Genomic DNA, 21,239 nt, shown 5'->3' on the forward strand with positions numbered 1-21,239 from the left:
CCAAATACCTCTCTTGTTTTGCAAGCCTTTCTCCAGAGTCATAAGGGAGAAGGGAGAAGTTTCCTTTCTTCTTAAAGTGAGATTGCTGTAGAGCTAGGTTTTGCACTCTACAAGGTTGTGCTTGTGTGGCAATTTCAGTGGCATGCAAAAGGTAGCCACATTTCTCTCTGTCCCTGCAGCTGCTCCAGAACAATTATGTAGTGCCCATTTTGAACTTCAGCCAATTCCACACCTGAAATCTCCTCATTGCAAACAGCGGAGTCAAACTGGTGGGCAGCAGTCAGCTGTATTAATTTGCAGGCTCCAGCAATGGGAAATATAGCTGCTCAAGGTACTGGGCAAATTTTAAAAGTAACAAAATTAAACAAAATAGAAAGGCATTCTCTGGGCACCTTCTCAGATTACATTTTGCAGTTTACAGTCTCAAAAAAACTGTGTGTGTGCAACAACCAGAAAATGCCCAGAGATGCTAATCTTTAGAATACCTTAAATTAGGTCAGGCATGGTGAGATGCACAGAGAGTCTTAACTTGTGTCTGACTCCTCTGACACTACAAAGGCTTATCCAGGCAGCAAGAAGCCAGCATGTCCCGCCCCATTTTAGGCTTTGCAGAATGGCTGCAAGAAATAATCGTTCAAGATCCTTGTGTTTGGGTAGCCTGTCTGTGAGATGAAGGGGTGAGTCTTGTGTGTATATGAAACTGGATGCATTTTAATGCGCTGTTATGGAATTTGCCCCCACAAGAAGCAGTGATGGCCACCAACTTGGATGGCTTTAAAAGAGGATTAGACAAATTCATGGAGGATAAGGCTCTCAGTGTCTGCTAGCCATGATGACACAGTTGGAGGTAGCAATGCTTCCGAATACCAGTTGCTGGAAACTGCAGGAGGGGAAAGGGCTCTTAGGCTCAGTTCCTGCTTGCAGGTTTCCCAGAAACATCTGGTTGGCTACTGCAAGCATAGGATGCTGGGCTAATGGGTTGTTTGCCTGATCCAGCAGGCTCTTCCTATGCTCTTATGCATGTGAGGCATTACCCTAGGACAGGCATAGGCAAACTCGGCCCTCCAGATGTTTTGGGACTACAACTCCCATCATCCCTGACCACTGGTCCTGTTAGCAAGGGATGGTGGGAGTTGTAGTCCCAAAGCATCTGGAGGGCCGAGTTTGCCTATCTATGCCTGCCCTAGGATACCTAGAATATCACCGTAGGTGTTGATATGTTGATGTTGTGCTTACAATACCCAGGGCCTTGCAGAGCCAGGCAGAGGCCCGGGCCAGGTAGATAATGTTCCCCCCTCTTTTTTTTACCTGGCGCCCGTTCCGCGCTCCTCTGCGGAGCCGATCACAGGCCCTGCCCCGGACGCCAGGGAAGCTTTACTCTCACGCTGCCAGCCATGGCCCCAGGGAATCCGCCCACCACCACCGCCGCCTTTGCGCCTCTGTTTGCCCCAGTGCATCCCCTGCAATTGTGAATATGCTGACCGAGGCCCCCTTGGAACCGGAGGCCCTCCTGTGTCTGGGCTTGACAATACCCTTGCAGCAACTTGCATGCAGTAAATTTAGGAACAGAGCAGGGGGGATAGACATGTGGCATCATACTGCCCTTGGTGCTGCAGACATTATAAAAAACTTGAAACACTTGCATTTTCTATTATAATGTGGCATGCATGTATCTGCTAACTAGTTGCAATAACCATCGGTGGGAAACAGCAGCAAAACTTAGGTTTTCTTCTGCTCTCCTATAGGGAGAGCCAGCATAGCTTAAGAGACCAGAAATATTACAGAAACAGCTTCACATCGGTATAGAGGGCAGCAAAATGTTGCCCAGCCTCATCAAGCGCTTGTTCTCTTTTTGTCTTCCTCCTTGGCCAGATTCCAACCGTTACGAGGAGGAAATTTCTCTGCAAGTGCCCAACTCGACCGAGATCAAATCCCGGATCTCATCCACATCCTCTGCCTCTACAGACCTGAACAGCCTAGACACCAGTGAGGAAGGGGCCGAGACCCCCGTGGTGCAGTCAGATGAAGAAGAGCTGCAGCAAGATGGCCCCGAGGAGCAGGAGAGCAGCAGCTAGCGGTGTGTGCGTGTGCGTTTGTGTGTATGTTGCCAATCCACCGCATTGACTCTGCCAGCTGACATGATGAAGAAGGAATGTGGCTGTCTGGCTCAGTGACTAAACCTCACAGCGGTTCCCTATCTCATTTCTTGTACTCGGGGAGAATTAGAAATAAGCCTTCTCCCTGCAGGATGGTCAATGCATTGAGAAGCATAGGGAGAAAGGCATGAGGAAAAGGGACTGTAGTTTTTTGTTTTTTTCAACTAACTCTCCAGCCTTTTACAGCTAACACTCTTGGTTCACTCACCCTGACTACGCAAGTTAGCCATGACCTCGGCTGCAATTATTTCAGGCAAGGCATTTGTGCAGGCTTAGAGTCTCTCCGATTCCAGCACACCACATACACACAACAAATGTCTTAGTTGTTAACATAAAAAAAAAATTGTATTCCTTTCAAGCAAGCAGATGGTCATGTATGATCTATTTGAGACCCCTACATTACAGGGGTTGGGCCAGACGACTCTTGAGATCCCTTCTAACTCTGCAATTCTATGAGTCTACAACTGGGAGGATGTGCATTATTGGGGGGAAAGGGCCAGTAAGGCACTGTGGTTCAAGAAGAGATGCCTGAACAGGATTAGATTCCTGGGGGAGGCACTGATAAGCAGTGGAGCATGGTTGTTTATTCTTACTCCCCTACAAATATAATTTTGCATTCTTACACTGCAAATATGCAGTGTATATTGGGAAGGTGAGAAGCAGAGGAATGACTAATGAAAAGAAAAATGGGCTTCAAAAAGGGGGTGTAGCAGTAATAACATCTATTTAGTGTGGGCCCACATAACTTCTGACACACAGAGCAGAATGCAGCCTACCCCAGCCATGTCTGCCCCCCCCTTCTGATGTTTCCAAGTGATTACAAAACAGGTTCTCACGCTTCTGGTATGCTGTAATTGGTGGTTGGTCCTGGCATTCAGCTTGATGGGTGATAAAGTTGTGTAGACCTTCCCTAGGTAGAAAAGTTGCCTTGGGCTGCTGCTGTGTGGCTAGTTTTTCAATGACGCAATAGAATTCACTTGGTGCAGTAGCTAAGAATACAGGATGCATGAGATTAGTCTCAGTCCTTGGTTCAAATCTTTCCTCTGACATGAACTTGCACAGTGGCCCTGTCCTCCTCCTTCAATAGGGGGAATAGCAGCAATGACCCACCTTACAGGAACATTGAAAGAGTTTCTGAAACAATGTACATGAAGAGCTTTGAACACTAAATGCTAAGTATTCTTATTATTCATCATGTTTCTCAACTGTCAGGCTCAACACTAATTCATGGGGAATGTTCAAGAGGCACACCTGAAAACGAACTGATAGCAAAATGGTGGTTTAGGGAGGAGCTACAGCTTTTCAGTAGAGTACAGGCATTGTATGCAGGAAGCCCTTTTCCAGTTAAAATGATCTCGGCTAGCAGCACAGGGGAAAATTTCTGCCTATGGCTTTTCCATGCAACTGCCACTAAAAGCAGACTGCATGTTCAGGTGTGTTTGTCCCCCACCAATTTGGGGTTCATGGTGCCATCATTAGACACTACTTAAGTCACACTTACTCATAACTAGATCTCTTTCTTACCCCCTTCTAACATTAACAGTGAGCAGTCTGATTGTAAAACAGAAGCCAAAATGAACCAGGATGCAAACATGCATAGGAGATGGGATGATGAATCAAAAGAAACATCTCATGGTGCAGAATAAATAGTGGAGCTCTGAATATCCATGACATTTTAGGTCAGAGATGGGGAACCTGTGCAGCCACTTCCAGATGTTGTTGGGACTCCCAAGTCCCATGGTCAGGGATGATGGGAGTCGTATCCCAACAACATCTGGAGGACCACACATTCCCCACCCAAGCTTTAGATTACTTGCCTAATGTATTTTATCTGTGGATAACCTCACTGTGTAAAATTGCTACTATCACAGATGGCGCACTACATATTATCAATGAATTGGTTAGATTAACTGATTAAACATCATGATTGACTAAAAAAGAAAGGTGCTCCCAATTAAATCTTCACTGCATCAGGTGGTTTGAAAGCAGATGAATGGCATCTGGGTTGCAGGCTGGCAACACTACTTGATCACAAGCTATCGGTTGTGTGTGCAAGACACAAATATTTGCACAACCTAACTTCTAGCATCCCCTTGGTATATGCAGTAAGAGCTGCAAAAAAGTGAGCAAAAAAGTGTGCAATAAACTGAGAGGTTGGACCCAACTGACAGAATGGGGGGGGGGGGGGAGCACAGGAAAACCACATGGACAATACCAAGAATAACCATCCATGTGGCTCATCCTCAAGTCAGTTTTGAGGACAAGTAATTATAATGTCAGTTTACAGGTGGGTAATTGAGGTTGAGAAGCAGTGACATTTTAAAAGCCACCTGTTCTCAGCTGAGTTTCCAAGCTCAAGCCTAGTACTGTTTTCCGTATAGTGCAGCTAAACTGTATACAAGTCTAAAATTGTCTTACTACTCTGGCCAACTTGATTGGGTATACAGAAAACAAACCATATAAATATATGGCCATCCAAATGTTGTTGGGACATCCATCCCCCACCAGATTCCCCATGCATAGCTTGTATCATGATCACAACCAGATTTTGTTGGGTTGCTATACAGTGGGAAGCTAATTGCAACTTTCCAGCCTCAGCGGAAATACACGTGTATGCAATTTTCATGCCTTCCCCTACACTGTAAATTAGCATGTCAAATTAATGTTGGGAGCAGCACTCAAGTCTTCAGTCTGCTTTAAACCAGACAGGTGCTGGCCCTGTTGTAAACTGAACAAGAAAACCACTCTGATTGTGAAACTGGAAGAATCCCAAGAAGAAATAAAAGGAGCCTGGTGTATAAATAACCTTGGGCCGGCCCAGTTCCTGGGGAGCTCCCTTTAGCTGCCTGGCATCGGCATTGACTCAACACATCAGCCAGCCCTCTTGGGTCCTGGCAATAACATCTAGCATTTCAGCTTCCATCCAGGTGCAAGTGAGTCATAGTTTCTCCATTTGCAAACAACTCCAGCAACTGCTTTCCAGCGAGAGGTCTAAATAGAAGGCGAAGGACTGAGAGGAGGAAGTGACTCAGGAAACTAACAGCACAGGTGGGTGGGGAGAGAGACCAGTGATAGAGATCTAGCAGCCACAAGGACAACCCACCCTAAGCAATAAAAGAAACCAATGGAAAAATACAACTGGAAAGAGGGTGAACTGCGAACACAGAAAACAACTCTTAGCAACTGTGCAGGGGGGGGGGGGAGAACTCCTGACAGGAACATGTTTGAGCACCGAGTGCACTGCTTTTCACAGAAAAACAAAGTCTTATAGCAACTTAAAGAATAACAAATTTATTTATTTATTATTGTGGCACAAGCTTCTGTGAGTTCATGTCTGTCCATGTCATCCGATGCATAAAGTGTTATCCTCAGTCAGGTTTGGCCCAATACCTTTTGCTGCCTCAGGTGAACCAGAAAATGTTTAATGACTGGGTAGCAGAGAAGCGCTCTCTCCTCTGAACACAAACAGAAATATGCATCCCCCCCCCAACTCGGAGTGGAAATTTTCAACTGGACGGGAATTTTCATTGCTGTTGATCCAACTAGGGTTATCATCCCCTTTTCTGGACATGCTCCTGTGCCTTTAACAATAAGTGACAACAGAATATTCCAGGGATTGGGAATCTGTGGCCTTCCAGAAGTTGTTCCAACTACCAATCCCATCATCCCCTGACTATTGGCTGGGCTGACTAGGAGCTATAATCTATCAGGAATTAGAGGGGCACAATTCTGAAATTTAAAACCAGTGGGACTTCTCTGGCTATTTCAAGTGAAGCTTGCACTTAAGTATGTGATTAGGAGTTAGATAAAAGGAAGGAAATTCAACTCTGCATTCCTGGGCTCTAGAATCTGAAAAAGGTTGTGCCTGCCCTCTAGTGGGCAGATTTTCCTATCAAGTTGCGGGAAATTAAGCAACTTGGTTAAGGCAAGAGGCCTTACCCAGCCTTATAAGACTGGCTCAAAACAGTTGACTGCCTGAGGCAACCAACAAGATGGTACCCCCACCATCCCATGTGAAGAAGCTGACAAGATTGACAGTCAAATCTTACTTTAATGCTGGTGACTGGGCGTCTGCACTGTATCTAGGGGCTGTGGGATAGCTTAGAACAGGCATGTCAAGCCGGTCGATTGTGATCTACTGCTTCGATCGCAAGGTGGTGTTGGTTGATCCCGACCACCAGCCCCCCCCCCCAAAAAAAAACCCTCTGTCCTCCTCCCCCAAAAGATCAACAACTCTGGGCAATAACAATGAGTAGATCACTGCCAGTTTTATTATACTGGGAGTAGACCGCAGTCTCCAGAGAGTTGGACATGCCTGGCTTAGAAGGTATAGGGCAGGTCATGTGGCAAAGACTTCTGTTTTCTAAAACCTCAGCACTCCTCTCACACCCCCAAATCTGCCACTTGAGAGCCACCTCATTTCCTCCTAATGGTAGGGCCAGCCCCACTATCAGGGATGCAATAGCAGATTTCCTGCCTAAGCAGGAGGCTGGAATAATTAGTTTGGGAAGTCACTTCTAACTAGGTATATGTTTCGTTGCACTGTGTTGGCTTCTCTTCTGTGCCCACTCCCAACTCGTGTCAGATGCCTGACCCACAGAAGTTGGGGTCTTATGACCCCGAATGCCCATTTCAGCAGCCCCAGAGACAGCTGGAGATGAACATGGTGGTTTAAATCCCATTTCAGACTTGGACTCACTTATCTACTGGAAATAACAATGCATAAGGATTGGCAAGATAAAATATTGCATAGGAAGCTGGTATGGTTTAGGATGTTAAAGCAATGAATTAGGGGTCATTGGGTCCCTAGTTCAAATCTCTGTTCGCTCATGAGATGCTATACTAAAGGTTGTCAGAACCACTCACATAGAGGGCACATTTCCTGAAAATGATAAGCCAACCAACCATATTGTGCACAAACTGCATACTAGAGCACACTGATTGCTGTCACTTTGCTTCTACCTTTGCATGAACAAGTAAATGCACCACAAAGGGGAACATGGATTTTTTCCTTCTGAGAAGCCAGGATTGCTAGTTTATTTGGCTTATTGTCACATGTGAGTAACAAGACTACATAAACTCTACTTAATATTAGGAAGTGTTTACACTTCAAAAATGCAACGTGTTTAATGAGAAGGACATAAGAAGAGCCCTGAGAAATCACATCAACCATTTATCTCGTTCAGCATCAACCAGTGGCCAATCCGATGTCTATGAAAAGAGTCCTCCCAAGAAACTGACACCAATTCCAAACGAAGAGGCTCCATTTAGCCATCACAGCTTAGTAATAAAAAGCACTGGGTGCAGGGAGGTTACAGTAATGGCATCTTTCAGAAAGAAATGGTTGCAGGGAACCCTGCCAGAAAACTACTTAAGCCATGGCCTAGCTTTGACATAATTAAGGCTGCAGTTCTCAATAGTTTTGCCAGAGAGACAATGGAACAAATTTGCTTGCTCCGGAACAGGGATGGGGAACCTATGGCCCTCCAGATGTTTTTTGGACTACAATTCCAGTCATCCCTTACCACTGGCCACACAGGCTGGTGCTGATGGAAGTTGCAGAAAAAATAAATAAAGAAGGGCTAATAAATAAGCACTTCAAGCTTGCATGCACAAAGGAAATAGTTCTTCTGGCCTATTCCCTTGTCCTGAGAAACAACGTCCTATACCTCTGTCATCCCCAACACATGCCTGTAAACTAAAGTAAAGGGGTGGCTAACCTGTGATCCCCTGTGTTACTGACTATAACTCCCATTTGTCACGACTACTGGTCAGGCTGGCTGGGGCTGGTGAGAGTTGTAGTCCGACAACCTCTGGAATGCTACAGCTTAGCCACCGTTAGTCTTGGTGTATTATTCTTACCTTGGCTCCAAGAGGTCCTGGGTTCAAATTCCCAGACCAGGAGAACTGGGGCCAGTGTTTGAAGGAGGGGCTCTAGCTCAGAGGCAGAAGACGATGCTTTCCATGCAAAAGGTCCCAGCTGCAATTCCTAGCATCTCCAGGTATGAGCTAGGAACAAACCTTGGGAGTGCCAATATCCAGGTAGAGAAGAATCAAAAGTCTGGCTCAACATAACGCAACTCTCTCTGTGTGTTGTTTTTTTAAAAGAAATGATGTTATATGTTACAAAGCATAATACTTTTATATTATTTTATATTATATTAGGCATGTAAAAGGATATTAAACGAAACGGGGATCAAGCTACAAAGAGCATGTCGGCTCCCCCTCCTCCTGCTGTTACTTCTATTACTTTCTGCCTCTGTCTGGGCACGTGGGGCGCCCAATCGCAGCCACAGCAGTAAACCTGCCCCTGCAGGCTCCTTCCGGCATCCCTTGCCTCCGACCCGGAAGCACATTCCCGAACAACAACAAGGCCACGGGCAGTGCCGCTCTAGCCTCGTCTCTGCCCCTTCCTGAAAAGCCTCCATTGGCTCACAGGGTGAATGGAGGCGGGGTTCCATGGTACCTCCTTTCTCCGCTCCCCATTGGCTAACACGCGCCCGGGGCAGTGGGCGGAGCTGCTCCCTTTTGCCGCGAGCGCAGCGGAGGAATGGAGCCGCTCGGGCCGCTGCTGCTGCTTCTCTTCTTGGCGACGAGCGGGGCGAAACAGCCGCGGGACTCCCTGCGGGAAGAGCTGCTGCTCAGCCCGCTCCCATCGGGGGACGTGGCCGCCACCTTCCAGTTCCGGACGCGCTGGGATTCCGACTTGCAGCGGGAGGGCGGTAAGGGGCGGGGCCTGTCGCGACAGAGGGAGTTTTTTTTGGGGGGGGGGAGCGAAGCATTATCTGGAAAGGGGGTCCCTGTGAACCCCGGAGACCGGGCTTCTCCGGCGCCAGTTGTGTGGGTGGTTGGACTACAATTCCCATCAGCCCCAGCAAGCATGTCTAGTAGCAAGAGGCGATGGCATTTGTAGTTCCACAAGGTTCCCCCTCACACACCTGATGCCTTTCCCCTTTGGAAAAGAAAGAAAGAATGAATGAATGAATCCATCCGTTATGGGTGCTTTATAGTCGAGGTTATTTCATTGCAGGGGGGGGGTGGACTGTTGGGTTCCTTTCTAACTCTACCATTCTGGGATTCTGGCGCATGAATGCAAGAGCACTCTCCCCTCCCATGTTTTCCAGCAACAGGTATCTGGAAGCACTGCTGCCACCGACTGCGGGGGTAGAGAGGATCATGTCTAGTAGCCATTGGGGAGCGGTGGGGACTCTGAGCTGCCGGGGGTACAAGCCAGTCTCACTGGGAAAGCATAAAAGGCCTGAGGTAGCAAATGGAAAAATGAATGCAGCAAAGGGTCAAGGAACCCTGGTCAGTAATAGACTGAGGGATAGGCTACTTACTGGCTTACTTGCATGGGTGCTAGCAGGACTGCAGCAGCATTCCTCTTCAATGGAGCAGGAGAAGGGAAAGTGAATTGGGGAGCGGGGCAGGTGGAGAGGTTGATGTGAAGATATGTTGTTGTAATGCTCCTATTTTTCCCCCTGCTCCCTACAGTGTCTCATTATCGGCTATTCCCCAAAGCCCTTGGCCAGCTCATTTCCAAGTACTCGGTGCGCGAATTGCATCTCTCCCTCACTCAGGGCTTCTGGCGGACACGGAGCTGGGGACAGCCTTACTTGCAAGCTCCGGCTGGGGCTGAGCTCTGGGTTTGGTTTCAGGAGTCTGTCTCTGAGTAAGTAAGCCTGAGCTGATTTTACTTGGTTGAAGGGCTCTCTGGTAAATCGTAAGAAGGCTGTTGCACTCTACTTTTCTCGCCTTCCCACCTCCTCATGGCATAAGTGCATAAACAAGATAAATTTCAACGGTCCATTCCATGAAGGCAATCATATGGTTTAAATAAGCAGACTTTGTTCCTTCACCTTCAAATGCCGATGTCTCTTGGGTCTTTCCTTTGCATTGAACAATTTTGCCAAAGGCTGCCAAGGCCCACTGGGACATCCCAACACCTAAATCAGTGGTAGCCTCTAGAAGGGCCATAGTTCTTCTCCCTTGCTGTTTCATCAGAATAGGCATTGGGTGGTGGTCCCTGGACCCTGGGGTGCCAGTTGTAGCCCTCTAAGCTTCTCTGTCTGGCTCTCAGGACTCTCGGTGCCAAACAGCCAATTTTCAGGCCATACCCCTCACAGTCCTTGCTTCACAGCCTCTTTGAGTGCTTTTTGCCAGACTGGAATGTGCTCTTGGAGTCTGATAATACATCTTGCTTGCTTGGATGAAGGAAATGGTGGTATGTGTAGAAAGTTTCCCACAATGCAAAGGTAAAATGTGTGTTTGTTTCTCTGCCCACTTTTGCCTCTGTCCTCACCCACAAGTGTGCGACCCCCAGAAGGGAATGCAGTTCTTGTCCTGGAAAAGGTTCTCATTCTTGGAATAGGCCATCAGGTGCTAGATAGTGCTTGTAGCTGTGGGCTGTGAACATGGCTCATTTCCATATACTAGTGCTGCCATGTTAATGCAGTACTGAAGCAAAGCCCAAGCTTTTCATTATTTTATTTTTGAATTTTATATGAAGCATTTCCTGCCACTAGAATGGCACCTGAAGTGATGTACAACTGCAAACACAGTCTGCGACTTGAAAACACATTTGTTTTCCAAATGGCATCTTGCAAGTTTCAGGCAAATCATTCACAGTACAGTGGTGCCTCGCAAGACAAAAAGAATTCGCTCTGCGAGTCTTTTCGTCTTGCGAAACACGGTCCGTCGCAACTGCGCCTCTTCAAGCAGCTTTAAAAAAAAAGCGCAAGATGTTTTCGTCTTGCGAAGCAAGCCCATAGGGAAATTCGTCTAGCGAAGCAACGCAAAACCGAAAAACCCTTTCGTCTAGCGAGCTTTTCGTCTTGCGAGGCATTTGTCTTGCGGGGCACCGCTGTAAATGTTTGTTAAATATGTTTATTTTTCATCTTCAGCGTTGACAAAGCTTGGAAAGATCTCAGCAACATCCTCTCAGGAATATTCTGTGCCTCTCTGAACTTCATTGATTCCACCAACACTGTTGTTCCAACAGCATCCTTCAAACCTCTGGGATTGGCAAATGGTAAGAGATTGGGCTATTCTGGCCTGGAAGGGCTTGTTTTGCAAGAAGGGGCACCACTGAATTGCAGCTTGTTCTAAATACTTAAATGACAAAGAGTTGTGTCCAGTGTAGCACTTAAGTTGTCCCATCGGTGCAATGCTATTTCCCTCCCTCTACCCCCTGTGCACCCCCCTAAATATTTTCTCTGGGTTCCCAAACCCTCTGGCACAGATTTGGTGAGTGCAGGGTGCATGCAGAGGAAGGAGAGAGAAAAGTCACATTCTACAAGTGGGAATTCTTGTGTTGTTGGTATGTATTAGTTGGGGAAATTAAAGGGAGACCGGAACTTCTTAGAAACACCCAAGTATCTTGTGGCATCTTAAAAATTAACAAATGTATTCTGGCATAAGATTTTCAGAAAGTTTTGGGGGTGCTGAAAGGCTCGACATTTTTGGAACATCTGCCCATCTCCTTGTTTGTTATCCTGATTAGGGTTGCTGGTTTTGTAATTAATCTCTGTTTCTTGAGAGCATTGTAAGGATTGTTTGAGCTGACAGGGTAATAAGAATTAATTGGCATTGGAATTAGGCTAATGCCATAGGTTTTGACTTAGTTTTTAAATGTGTTTATTGATTCACTTTGACTGTTTTGTTTATGTTACTTTGAACCATTAGGATAGTGCAGACAATAATTCATTAAATAAGTGCTTTGTGTGATTGAGTCTACTATTAAAAGCTAGGTATTACAAAGAACTGTAGAGTTGGAAGGGACCATGAGGGTCATCTAGTCCAACCCCTTGCAAAGCGGGAATCTCTTGCCTGACGTGTGGCTCAAACTCACAACCCTGAGATTAAGAGTCTTACACTGTACAGTAGTTCCAAGTATTCCACACTTGTGACCTCAGTAATCCTTAAAGGAATTCAATCTAGTAGTACCCTTTATGTCAGATGCCTGCTTTTCTTAAGGCTAGCTAGTGAATTCATGGCGGAGGCAAGATCTGAAGGCGGGTGATTTCTAGAAGCTGACTTCCATTATCATATTGAGAGCATTTTATTTTATTTTAAATTTTATATACCACCAATGGGCACCCAATCATTTCCTGGAATTCACCATGCTGGCTGGGGCTGGTGGAAATTTCAACAACATCAAGAGGAGGAGGGCCACATGTTCTAACCCTTCCTCTCCCTCCTTCAGTTACAGACCACCATTTCCTACGATATGCCGTCCTTCCCCGTGAAGTTGTCTGCACTGAGAACCTCACACCCTGGAAGAAGCTGCTGCCATGCAGCTCAAAGGTGAGGCACATTCCTGTGATCATGCAGGTGGCGCCTTGAACCAACACGTGTCATTGCTCTGGATTCCCTCATCCTAGCCCCCCCCCCCCCGCAAGCTTTCACATCTGAAGCTTTGGGGCCTTGTTCACAATTGGAGCAAGTACTCTGGAGGAGAGCGAACTACGTGCGCACTGTTGCATGGTGCTTGGGCTTGTTTCTAGCTATACTACAGAGCAAAAGTTAAGCCTATTTTCTTTTTTTCTTCCTAGGCTGGCCTGGCTGTTCTGCTGAAGGCTGAGCGCTTGTTCCACAGCAGTTACCACTCCCAAGCTGTGCACATCCGCCCCATTTGCAGGGTGAGTCCTTGAAGGATTTGGTGCTGTGTCTTAAATTGGTTGAAAGAGTTGGAGACAGGATCCCCACCCCCCTATGATCTGCCAAAACCTATGATCACATTTCACAAGCCTTACCATCTTACTCCCATCTTCCCTAGCTAACAGGCCCAGTGGTCAGGGTTGATGGGAATTGTAGTCCCAAAACATCTGGAGGGCCGAGTTTGGGGGTGCCTGCCTTAGAGCTGCCGTTGCTCCTGCCATTTCTGATGCTCTGTCCTTCTCTCTCAGGATGCCTCGTGCTTGAGCATGTCCTGGGAGCTCAGACAGACCCTCACGGTTGTCTTTGATTCCTTTGCCAGCGGCCATGGAAAGAAAGGTAACTGCAGCCCATCACCACTCTGCTATGGTTACAGCGGTTTACTCACTTCTTAATAATGACCTTTGTGCCATTCTCCCACCAGATTGGTCCCTCTTCAAGATCTTCTCCCGCACTCTTACTGAAGCGTGCCCACTGGCGTCTCAAAGCAAAGTCTACGTTGACATTTCCAGTAAAGGCCAGGTAACCTATCCTTTCCCCAGTAACCTTGCAATAGGACATCAGGACCTTTAGGAGATGCCCACTTTACTCAGAGCTCTCTCTGGGTGAATGAAGCTTGACAGAAACCCCAGATGTAACTGAGCGGAATACAGTCATACCTCGGGTTACAGCTGCTTCAAGTTGCGTTTTTTTCGGGTTGCGGACCGCCGAAACCCAGAAGTACCGGAATGGGTTACTTCTGGGTTTTGGCGGTCATGCATGCTCAGAAGTGCTAAATCACGCTTTGAGCATGCGCAGAAGCACCAAATTTCAACCCGTGCATGCGCAGGCGCGTCGCTGCAGGTTGCAGTCGTGCATCCCACAGGGATCACTTTCGCAACCCGAGCATCCACTGTATATATAATCGAGAGAGGATTTAACCAGATGCTTACAGTTCTTTAGGTGCTTTGTGTCTCCAGTAATATTACAGAGTCTTGAGAGTAGAGGGCTACTCAAATAATCTCCATGTGTATATCCAGTGCATGGATAATGGAATGGGACCCCCACCCCACTGGCTATACCCTCAAACACCAGTGTTTAGCAGTGATTGGGAGGAGAAACTACATGCCTGCATCCGTAAGCATGTAGGTTATTCACCTAATTAGGAACCCTCTGCAATTGTGAATACAGCTTTATATAGGCTTTCTTTTCAGTTGTGCTGGGTACACAGATTGCTTCTTTCTGGGTGATATCCAGTGTTAGTTATACTCAAGAGTAGAGCCATTGAAATAAATGAACCTAAGCCCTTCGCCAACCTGGGCTCCTTTTGCAGGGAGGGGTGGGATATCGCCCTCTGCATTTCAAAGTATGTTATAATGCGCTCTGCAGAGATGTTTTTATCCTGTAAAACAGGCCAGAAAGCTTTTAAATAAATATGAGAATTGGGGTCAGTTGAAGGTAGTCTCCCCCACGCACCCTGCCCACGTGCTGAATATATACAAAAATATAATATAGATGGGCTGGTTATCTTTTTGATGGCTAATAATGATTTTACTTTATTTTGTTTATGTTTCCAGGAGAAAGAGTTACTTGAAGTTTCCCCAGCTCCCTTGTCTGTACATGAAGCATCCGTCCAAGGAGACAGGAGAACATACGCAGTCTATGATCTCCTGAACCCAGGACTTTTTAATGGCTCTCGCAGCCTCAATGTGCAACTAAAATGGAAGCGCCCTCAGGATGGCTGTGAGTTATCAATGGCTTTCCTGTCTCTAATGTGTTGTCCTCTCTTAGATCACTAGAAAATGGACACTCTTTGAATGCGAGAGACTCGTGCTGTGCATCATTTAAGCTTATTCATTTATAAACCGGGACACATCTAGTGGTAGTCACAGCAGAAAAATAGTGCATCTACTTTTCTGCTGGGACTGCTACCAGGCTTGTCTTAGTTCAGAACTCACATTATCTCAGGGATAATATTCTTGCATTTGGTGGTGCTCCTGTAGTTTGACTCCTAACCTGGTTTCATTTCCTTCCTGCAGTGGATCTGGCAGTACCTGTGCTCCATGCCCAGCGCTATGTGAGTGGCTATGGCCTTGAGACAGGAGAAATCAGCACCCTAATCTATAACACACACCCATACAGAGCTTTCCCTGTGCTTCTGCTGGAGACTGTGCCCTGGTATCTGCGACTCTACATCCACACGCTGACCATTATCACCAAGGGCAAGGAAAACAAACCAAGTAAGAAGGAGCCTCCTAGTAATACACCCTTTCCCAACCTGATGCCCTCCGTATGTTTGAGATGGCAACTTCCACCAGCCCCAGACAACATTGCAGTGAAGAGCTTCTGCGTGTCAGTGCAGGCAGCTTTCTGTGTTCCAATATATGTACCGGATCATGTTCTAAGTTGATATGCCAAGGAAATGGAGCAGATTCAGAAAGGGAGGCCTGAGTTGAAAAGCATGAAGTTTTGTCTTCATATCTATACCCCTTAAGGAGCATCTCTTAAGTACATCTGGCATTACATATGCATTTCTCAACAACTGGATATGTAGGCTAGCCATAGTAATTTGCTTTTTCTATGTGTTCAGTGATTTGGCTTGCTGAGCTCCAAAGCCCATACCCACCCCCCTTTTGATGCAGTTTATCATTAACCTATGTAATAATAATAATAATTAATAAATAATTTTTTAAAAAATATCTCGCCCTCCCCAGCCAAAGCCGGGCTCAGAGCGGCTAACAACAATAAAAGTAACACAGTTTACATAAAATCACAATCAATTGATTGAAATGCATTCTAAAATCAATTCAAAATCAAATTAATGGCAAACATTGGGCTAGAGTTCTATGTGGATTACCGAAGGAGGGGGTCAGGCTGTGCCCTGGCCAAAGACCTGATGGAACAGCTCTGTCTTGCAGGCCCTGCAGAAAGATGTCAAGGTCCCGCAGGGCCCTAGTCTCTTGTGACAGAGCGTTCCACCACAGAACTGAGCCGAAAAAGCCCTGGCTCTGGTTGAGGCCAGCCTAACCTCCTTGTGGCCTGGGATCTCCAAAATGTTTTTATTTGAAGACCATAAGGTCCTCTGTGGGACATACCAGGAGAGGCGGTCCCATAGGTACAAGGGTCCTAGGCCGTATAGGGCTTTGAAGGTTAAAACCAACACCTTAAACCTGATCCTGTACTCCACCGGGAGCCAGTGCAGCTGGTATAGCACCGGGTGAATGTGATCCGGCGGTGAGGACCCCATAAGGAGTCTCACTGCGGCATTCTGCACCCGCTGGAGTTTCTGGAACAGTCTCAAGGGCAGCCCCATGTAGAGTGAATTACAATAATCAAGTCTGGAGGTGACCATCGCGTGGACCACAGTTACTAGGTCAGGGCGAGAGAGGTAAGGAGCCAAAGCTTAGCATGATAATATACCATGGGATGTAGTAGCAGAAATGTGTATTTGGAAGGCTTTGTGTAAGCCGTAAATGTTTGACTTCCTTAAAAGGAAATGAGTTTTACTGGTGGCATTTACAGTCACTTCTCAAGGAGAAGTGAAGCATGTTACCCTGTTGATGGTTTCTTATATTATTTGTTTACTTCAGTGTACTGTCCGAGGTTCTGAGAGGCCCACACTATGTATATTTATTCAAAAGAAGGTCCCATTTTATACAGTGGGTGTGCATAGGATTGCAGCTCTGTAGTGCAATCTTGTGCATATCTATTCCAAAGTAAGTTCCATAGAATTCAATGGGGATTTCTCCCAGGTAAGTGGATATAGGACAGGGGTTCCCTGCTATTAACCCTGCTGAGGCCCCTGCATTAGCTGTTAAGCAGTGAGCGTCTGGCAGAGAAAAGGGGCATTGATGCTGTGCAAAGTTTGCAGCTGCAGCTCCTTTCTCTGCAAAAGCTGCTGCAAAAAAAGTAGAGGGGGGAAATGCTTCAGCAGAAAGGTAGGCCTTTGTTCCTTGCAAATGTGCAAAAAGTGGCCTTGCAGCTTGCAGTTGCATGCTTACAATTTTGAGGATGCAATTGCATTTTAAAACTTAAAACTGTGAATACCTGAAAGGCTGTGCTTGCAGCAATTGAGCTGCGCATTGAGTAACTTGCATTCTTCTGTTAGGATTCCTGAGTTCTTCCTGCCTTTTTCACAGTCAGAGCTAATAAAGGGTGCAATAGAGCTGCTGCTTCTTTTTAAAGAAACTTTGGTTAAAACAACAACAGAAGGAAAATGGAAGGTGAAACTTGAGTGGTTATGAATTATATATGTCTCTGTTCCCATGGGAAATGGCTGTGTGTTTGTGAGAGATTGTAGATGGATCTGGCCTCATCCACCACCGGAATGCAGCTTTTATTGGTAATGCTGCCCTTTGGCCAAAAACGGTTCCCCACCCTTCGGATACAGGACTACAGTCTTAACATACAGTATTCTGACTGATCTTAGTGCGTAAGAGCTCGTATTCCAAACAAGGGAAATGGAGGCGGTTGGAGAAATATTTTGTGATCTGGGTTTGTTTTCCTCCCCAGAGTTGCTGGGGAGATCAGTCAGGCCTAAGTTAAGAGTGTTCCTCAAGGCATTATGTAAAGGGTTTTATTTATTCATGTTGACCCAAGTGGTGTGCGATGATAGCATGTCTTTGGTGCTAGGTTACATCCACTATCAGCCGGCTCAGGACCGACAGCGGCCCCATCTCTTGGAAATGCTGATTCAGCTGCCGGCAAACTCTGTCACAAAGATCACCATCCAGTTTGAGAGAGCCTTGCTGAAGTGGACAGAATACACTCCTGACCCCAACCACGGGTTTTATGTGAGGTAAGGCTGCAGCTGTCCTTGAGCCACTCGCCATCAGAGTTTGTCGGCCATGGGTTTGCCTGTGTTGCATCCCTTGTGACCAGGTTCATAAACCCCCTCCCCTCCAAGAGGGACCCATGAAGGGATGGGAAACCTATAAGGATCTCCAAATGTGGTTGGACTCCAGCTCCCATCAGCCCCAACCAGCATGACGAGCAGCTGGAGATGATGGAAACTGGGAGCCCAGCAGCATTTAAAGGGCCACAGATTCCCCATCCTTGGGCCGAAGCTCTAAGTAATTTCTTTTTGTTTGGTTTGTAGCCCATCTGTTCTGAGTGCCCTAGTGCCCAGTGTCATTGCGATGAAAGAGGAAGATGAAGATCAAAGTCCACTCTTTGCTTCACTGTGAGTGCATTTGATGACTGCAAAACAGAGAAGGGTGGGAATGAGAGGTGTGGGATTGGTATTGTAGTTCTGTTGATTATTGGAAACAGCTTCATACCGGACGTTTCAGATTAACCTAGCAAAGGCTGTAGCTAGACCACCATGACAGAAGTCTGTGCAAACATAGATATCAAAGACTTTTTATGAACGGTTTTCAGAAATTACAACCTTGGTTAATCTGAAATTTAGTTCTGAACTGAATGTATATTTTTGAGCAGATTCAAGAAGTAAATTATTTATTTGGCTGCTTCTACACTGGCATTTAAGGGACGTGGGTGGCGCTGTGGGTTAAACCACAGAGCCTAGGACTTGCCGATCAGAAGGTCGGCAGTTTGAATCCCCACGATGGGGTGAGCTCCTGTTGCTCGGTCCCTGCTCCTGCCAACCTAGCAGTTCAAAAGCATGTCAAAGTGCAAGTAGATAAATAGGTACCGCTCCGGGCGGGGGGGGGGGGGGAACACCTTCTGAAGGCGGGCGGGGGCGAAAGTCTTTGTCCCCCCCTGCCTGCCTTCCCAGGGGCTTTTAAATCGCCCCGGACAGCGGAGAAGTCCTCCGCTGTCCCGGGGCGATTTTAAAATGCCGCCCGCCAGCATTTTAAGATCGCCCGGACAGCGGAGAAGTCCTCCGCTGTCCCAGGGTTTTTTAAAATGCTGGGGGTGGGAAGAAAAGCCCTTGTCCCCCCCCCCCAGCCTTCAGAAGAGGTCCGGGGACAGACTGTCCCCGGACCTGGTCTGAAGGCGGTTTCCCTAGGAACGCATTAATTGATTTTCAATGCATTCCTATGGGAAACCGTGCATCGCAAGACGAAAAAACCGCAAGACGAAGAGACTTGCGGAACGAATTAATTTCGTCTTGCGAGGCACCACTGTAGCAGTGATCAGTTAGTGCTGATTTTGTAAGCAACCTTTGGATTCAAATAGTGCTACGGTTGTGGTAAGTTTAAGATTGTACGGTTGCATGAAACAGAGGCATTAGCCGAAGTTGCAAGATATTGGACTTCTGCATGCAAGTATGGGATGCATGGAAATGTGTGTTGTGTGCACATGTAGTTTTGCAGGGGAATCTGCATAGAGGGAATTGCAGACGACAGAGAACCAGTTGAGTTCTTCATGTGGCACAGTGTCTATGGGGTGTTGCTTATTTGAAAAGCACTTGCGCATCGAAACCTTTCACATGAATATTCCGTTTGTGATTTGCAATTTGAGGCTGCCCTCAAAGATGTGGCACTCCTTCACTCTTGCCTAATCTCCTGATCTGATATGCTTGGAGACAAGGGTGCTAACACATCATTATCTGAATCAGCCCTTTGAGCTCTGCTGATCTCCTCCTTCCTTCTCCCCAGGTTTCCTTCCTTGGACGGCTCCAGCTACTTTGTGCGCCTCTACACAGAACCGCTGCTGGTGAACCTGCCGACGCCAGATTTCAGCATGCCGTATAATGTCATTTGCTTGACCTGCACAGTGGTAGCTGTTTGCTATGGCTCCTTCTATAACTTGCTGACCAGAACCTTCCATGTAGAAGAACCTAACAGGGGAGGCTTAGCCAAGCGACTGGCGAACATAATCCGTAAAATGAGAGGCGTCCCACTTCTTTGAGGGAAGGCAATGCAGCCGCTTCGTCAAGGATCTCTACTGCCAAGACTTGCTGGGACAAAGCTGCAAGAAGATAGGTGGGCTTAAGGCAGATGTAACACCTGTTTTGCCCTCTAGTTCCTTCACAGCCAATAAATCTGCTGTTTGTGCCTGCCTGCCACCAGCTAGGGAAGCAATCACTGGTACTGGGACTGCAAGAGCAAAATGCCCAAGGATGAAGCTTGCTAATTTAAGGGGAACTTCCATTTGCCAGAAAAACACTGGAAATAAACATGACCTGTTTCTGAACTATGATCACCTTGGCCTTGCTCAAACGCTAGAGCCTGCACCACTTAACTCACCAACCTGTTTTTCATTTTCTTCCACAGCAACTGATTGCTGTGCTAATTATAATTTTTTGAGCTGCCGTGTAATGGATGTAGTTGGAACGCTGAACCTTTTTTCAGGTCAGAGAAAAAAAGCTCGCAGAAAAAATGCTTGGGGAAATGGCAAAACTGAAGGCAACTAGAGAGAGTGCAACAGAGAGAATAAATAGCATTTTAGGCCTCAGACTATCTAATTTTAGCATGCTGTCTCTTGCTGTTTTGGAGAAGAGAGTAAGTGAGGATAGGAGGCAGCTATGATTGAGAAAATTACTAGGGGGGGGTTCATTTGGGACTGTGGGGTTTGGGGTGGTCAGGCTGGGCACAGGGGACACTATGAAATAAAAGGGAAACCATGCTGTGTGAGTCGATGCCAATTTGATTTGCCTTCGTATCTGCTGGTGATGGGAATAACCACTGTTTGCTGCATAAGAGAGGAAGAAGACAAAAAAACCCAACTGTCAGAGATGGATAAGGAATTCAATAAATAAATGCTGTGTGGTGATTATGTCTTCCGTAACACAGGTTTTAATCAGCTTTGTACTTAACATGTCTCCTGGTAGCTATAGGTAGCCAGGTATTCCATGCAGGTGAATGCATAAAATTCCATTCAGGTAAGTTAATGGGCCAGCACTGGTGGAGGAAAAACAGAGAGCCTCACACCTCCACTTTGCTTTCTGTGCAAATTGTGTCAGATGTGTCAGGATAGTGTCAGATGATGATGGGGTAACAGGACTTAGTGAACTGGGGATGGCAGACAGAAGTCGAGAATCGGCAGAAGATAAAGCAGGTGAGTGGGAAGAGGGAGGCCAAGAGACAGAGATGAGTCAAGCTGGTGAAGAGTCGCAGGTATCTCCCCCTCCTGCGACAAGCTGCCCACCTCCCTGTCTCCCAGAACCAGGAGAGGGCTGAAATGGTTTGAGCAGCGATAGGCTGTGTGTAGGCGCAGTCTCTGATTGCTTGGGAAAACCCCTGAGAGGAGGAGGGGACTTAAAAGAGCTGTGGGAAGGTGGGAACTTTCAGTCTCAGCAACTGATTTCATGGAGGAAGACCAATGGGAATGAGCTGTTGTGCTGACACTTAGCCAAGTCTGTGGAGATCGTGGTTTTGTTTTGTTTTGGTAATAAAAAGTTAACTCCTTTGTGAACTGTGTGATTACTAACTGGCACACTGTGACATATAGCAAGCCCATTCATGACTCCCGAAACGGTTTGAAAACCAAGGCTTCCTCTACTCAATCAGTAGTTGTGTCAGACGTTTGGCTTCCAAAAAA

The 21,239-nt window shown here is 46.7% G+C and overlaps 2 protein-coding genes across 2 annotated transcripts in view; both read left to right on the top strand.

The window, feature by feature from the left end:
- The window catches only part of DBNDD2 (dysbindin domain containing 2), a 29,492-nt gene extending 26,665 nt beyond the window's left edge, over positions 1-2,827 (top strand). The window contains exon 4 of the mRNA XM_081196770.1: positions 1,873-2,827. Within this exon, the coding sequence (XP_081052896.1) occupies positions 1,873-2,075 (203 nt within the window). The 3' untranslated portion in view covers positions 2,076-2,827. The remainder of the gene's footprint in view (positions 1-1,872) is intronic.
- A 5,832-nt stretch (positions 2,828-8,659) lies between these two features.
- Positions 8,660-21,107, top strand: PIGT (phosphatidylinositol glycan anchor biosynthesis class T). The gene is made up of 12 exons (XM_081196286.1): positions 8,660-8,878; positions 9,651-9,828; positions 11,060-11,187; positions 12,361-12,461; positions 12,710-12,796; positions 13,064-13,151; positions 13,237-13,334; positions 14,369-14,534; positions 14,831-15,031; positions 17,424-17,589; positions 17,890-17,973; positions 19,355-21,107. The coding sequence occupies exons 1-12, from the start codon at positions 8,707-8,709 to the stop codon at positions 19,605-19,607; spliced, it is 1,722 nt and encodes a 573-aa protein (XP_081052412.1). The 5' UTR covers positions 8,660-8,706; the 3' UTR covers positions 19,608-21,107.
- Positions 21,108-21,239: the final 132 nt, after the last annotated feature.

Source organism: Podarcis bocagei (assembly GCF_964188305.1).
Source record: "Podarcis bocagei genome assembly, chromosome: 5".
Taxonomy (NCBI): domain Eukaryota; kingdom Metazoa; phylum Chordata; class Lepidosauria; order Squamata; family Lacertidae; genus Podarcis; species Podarcis bocagei.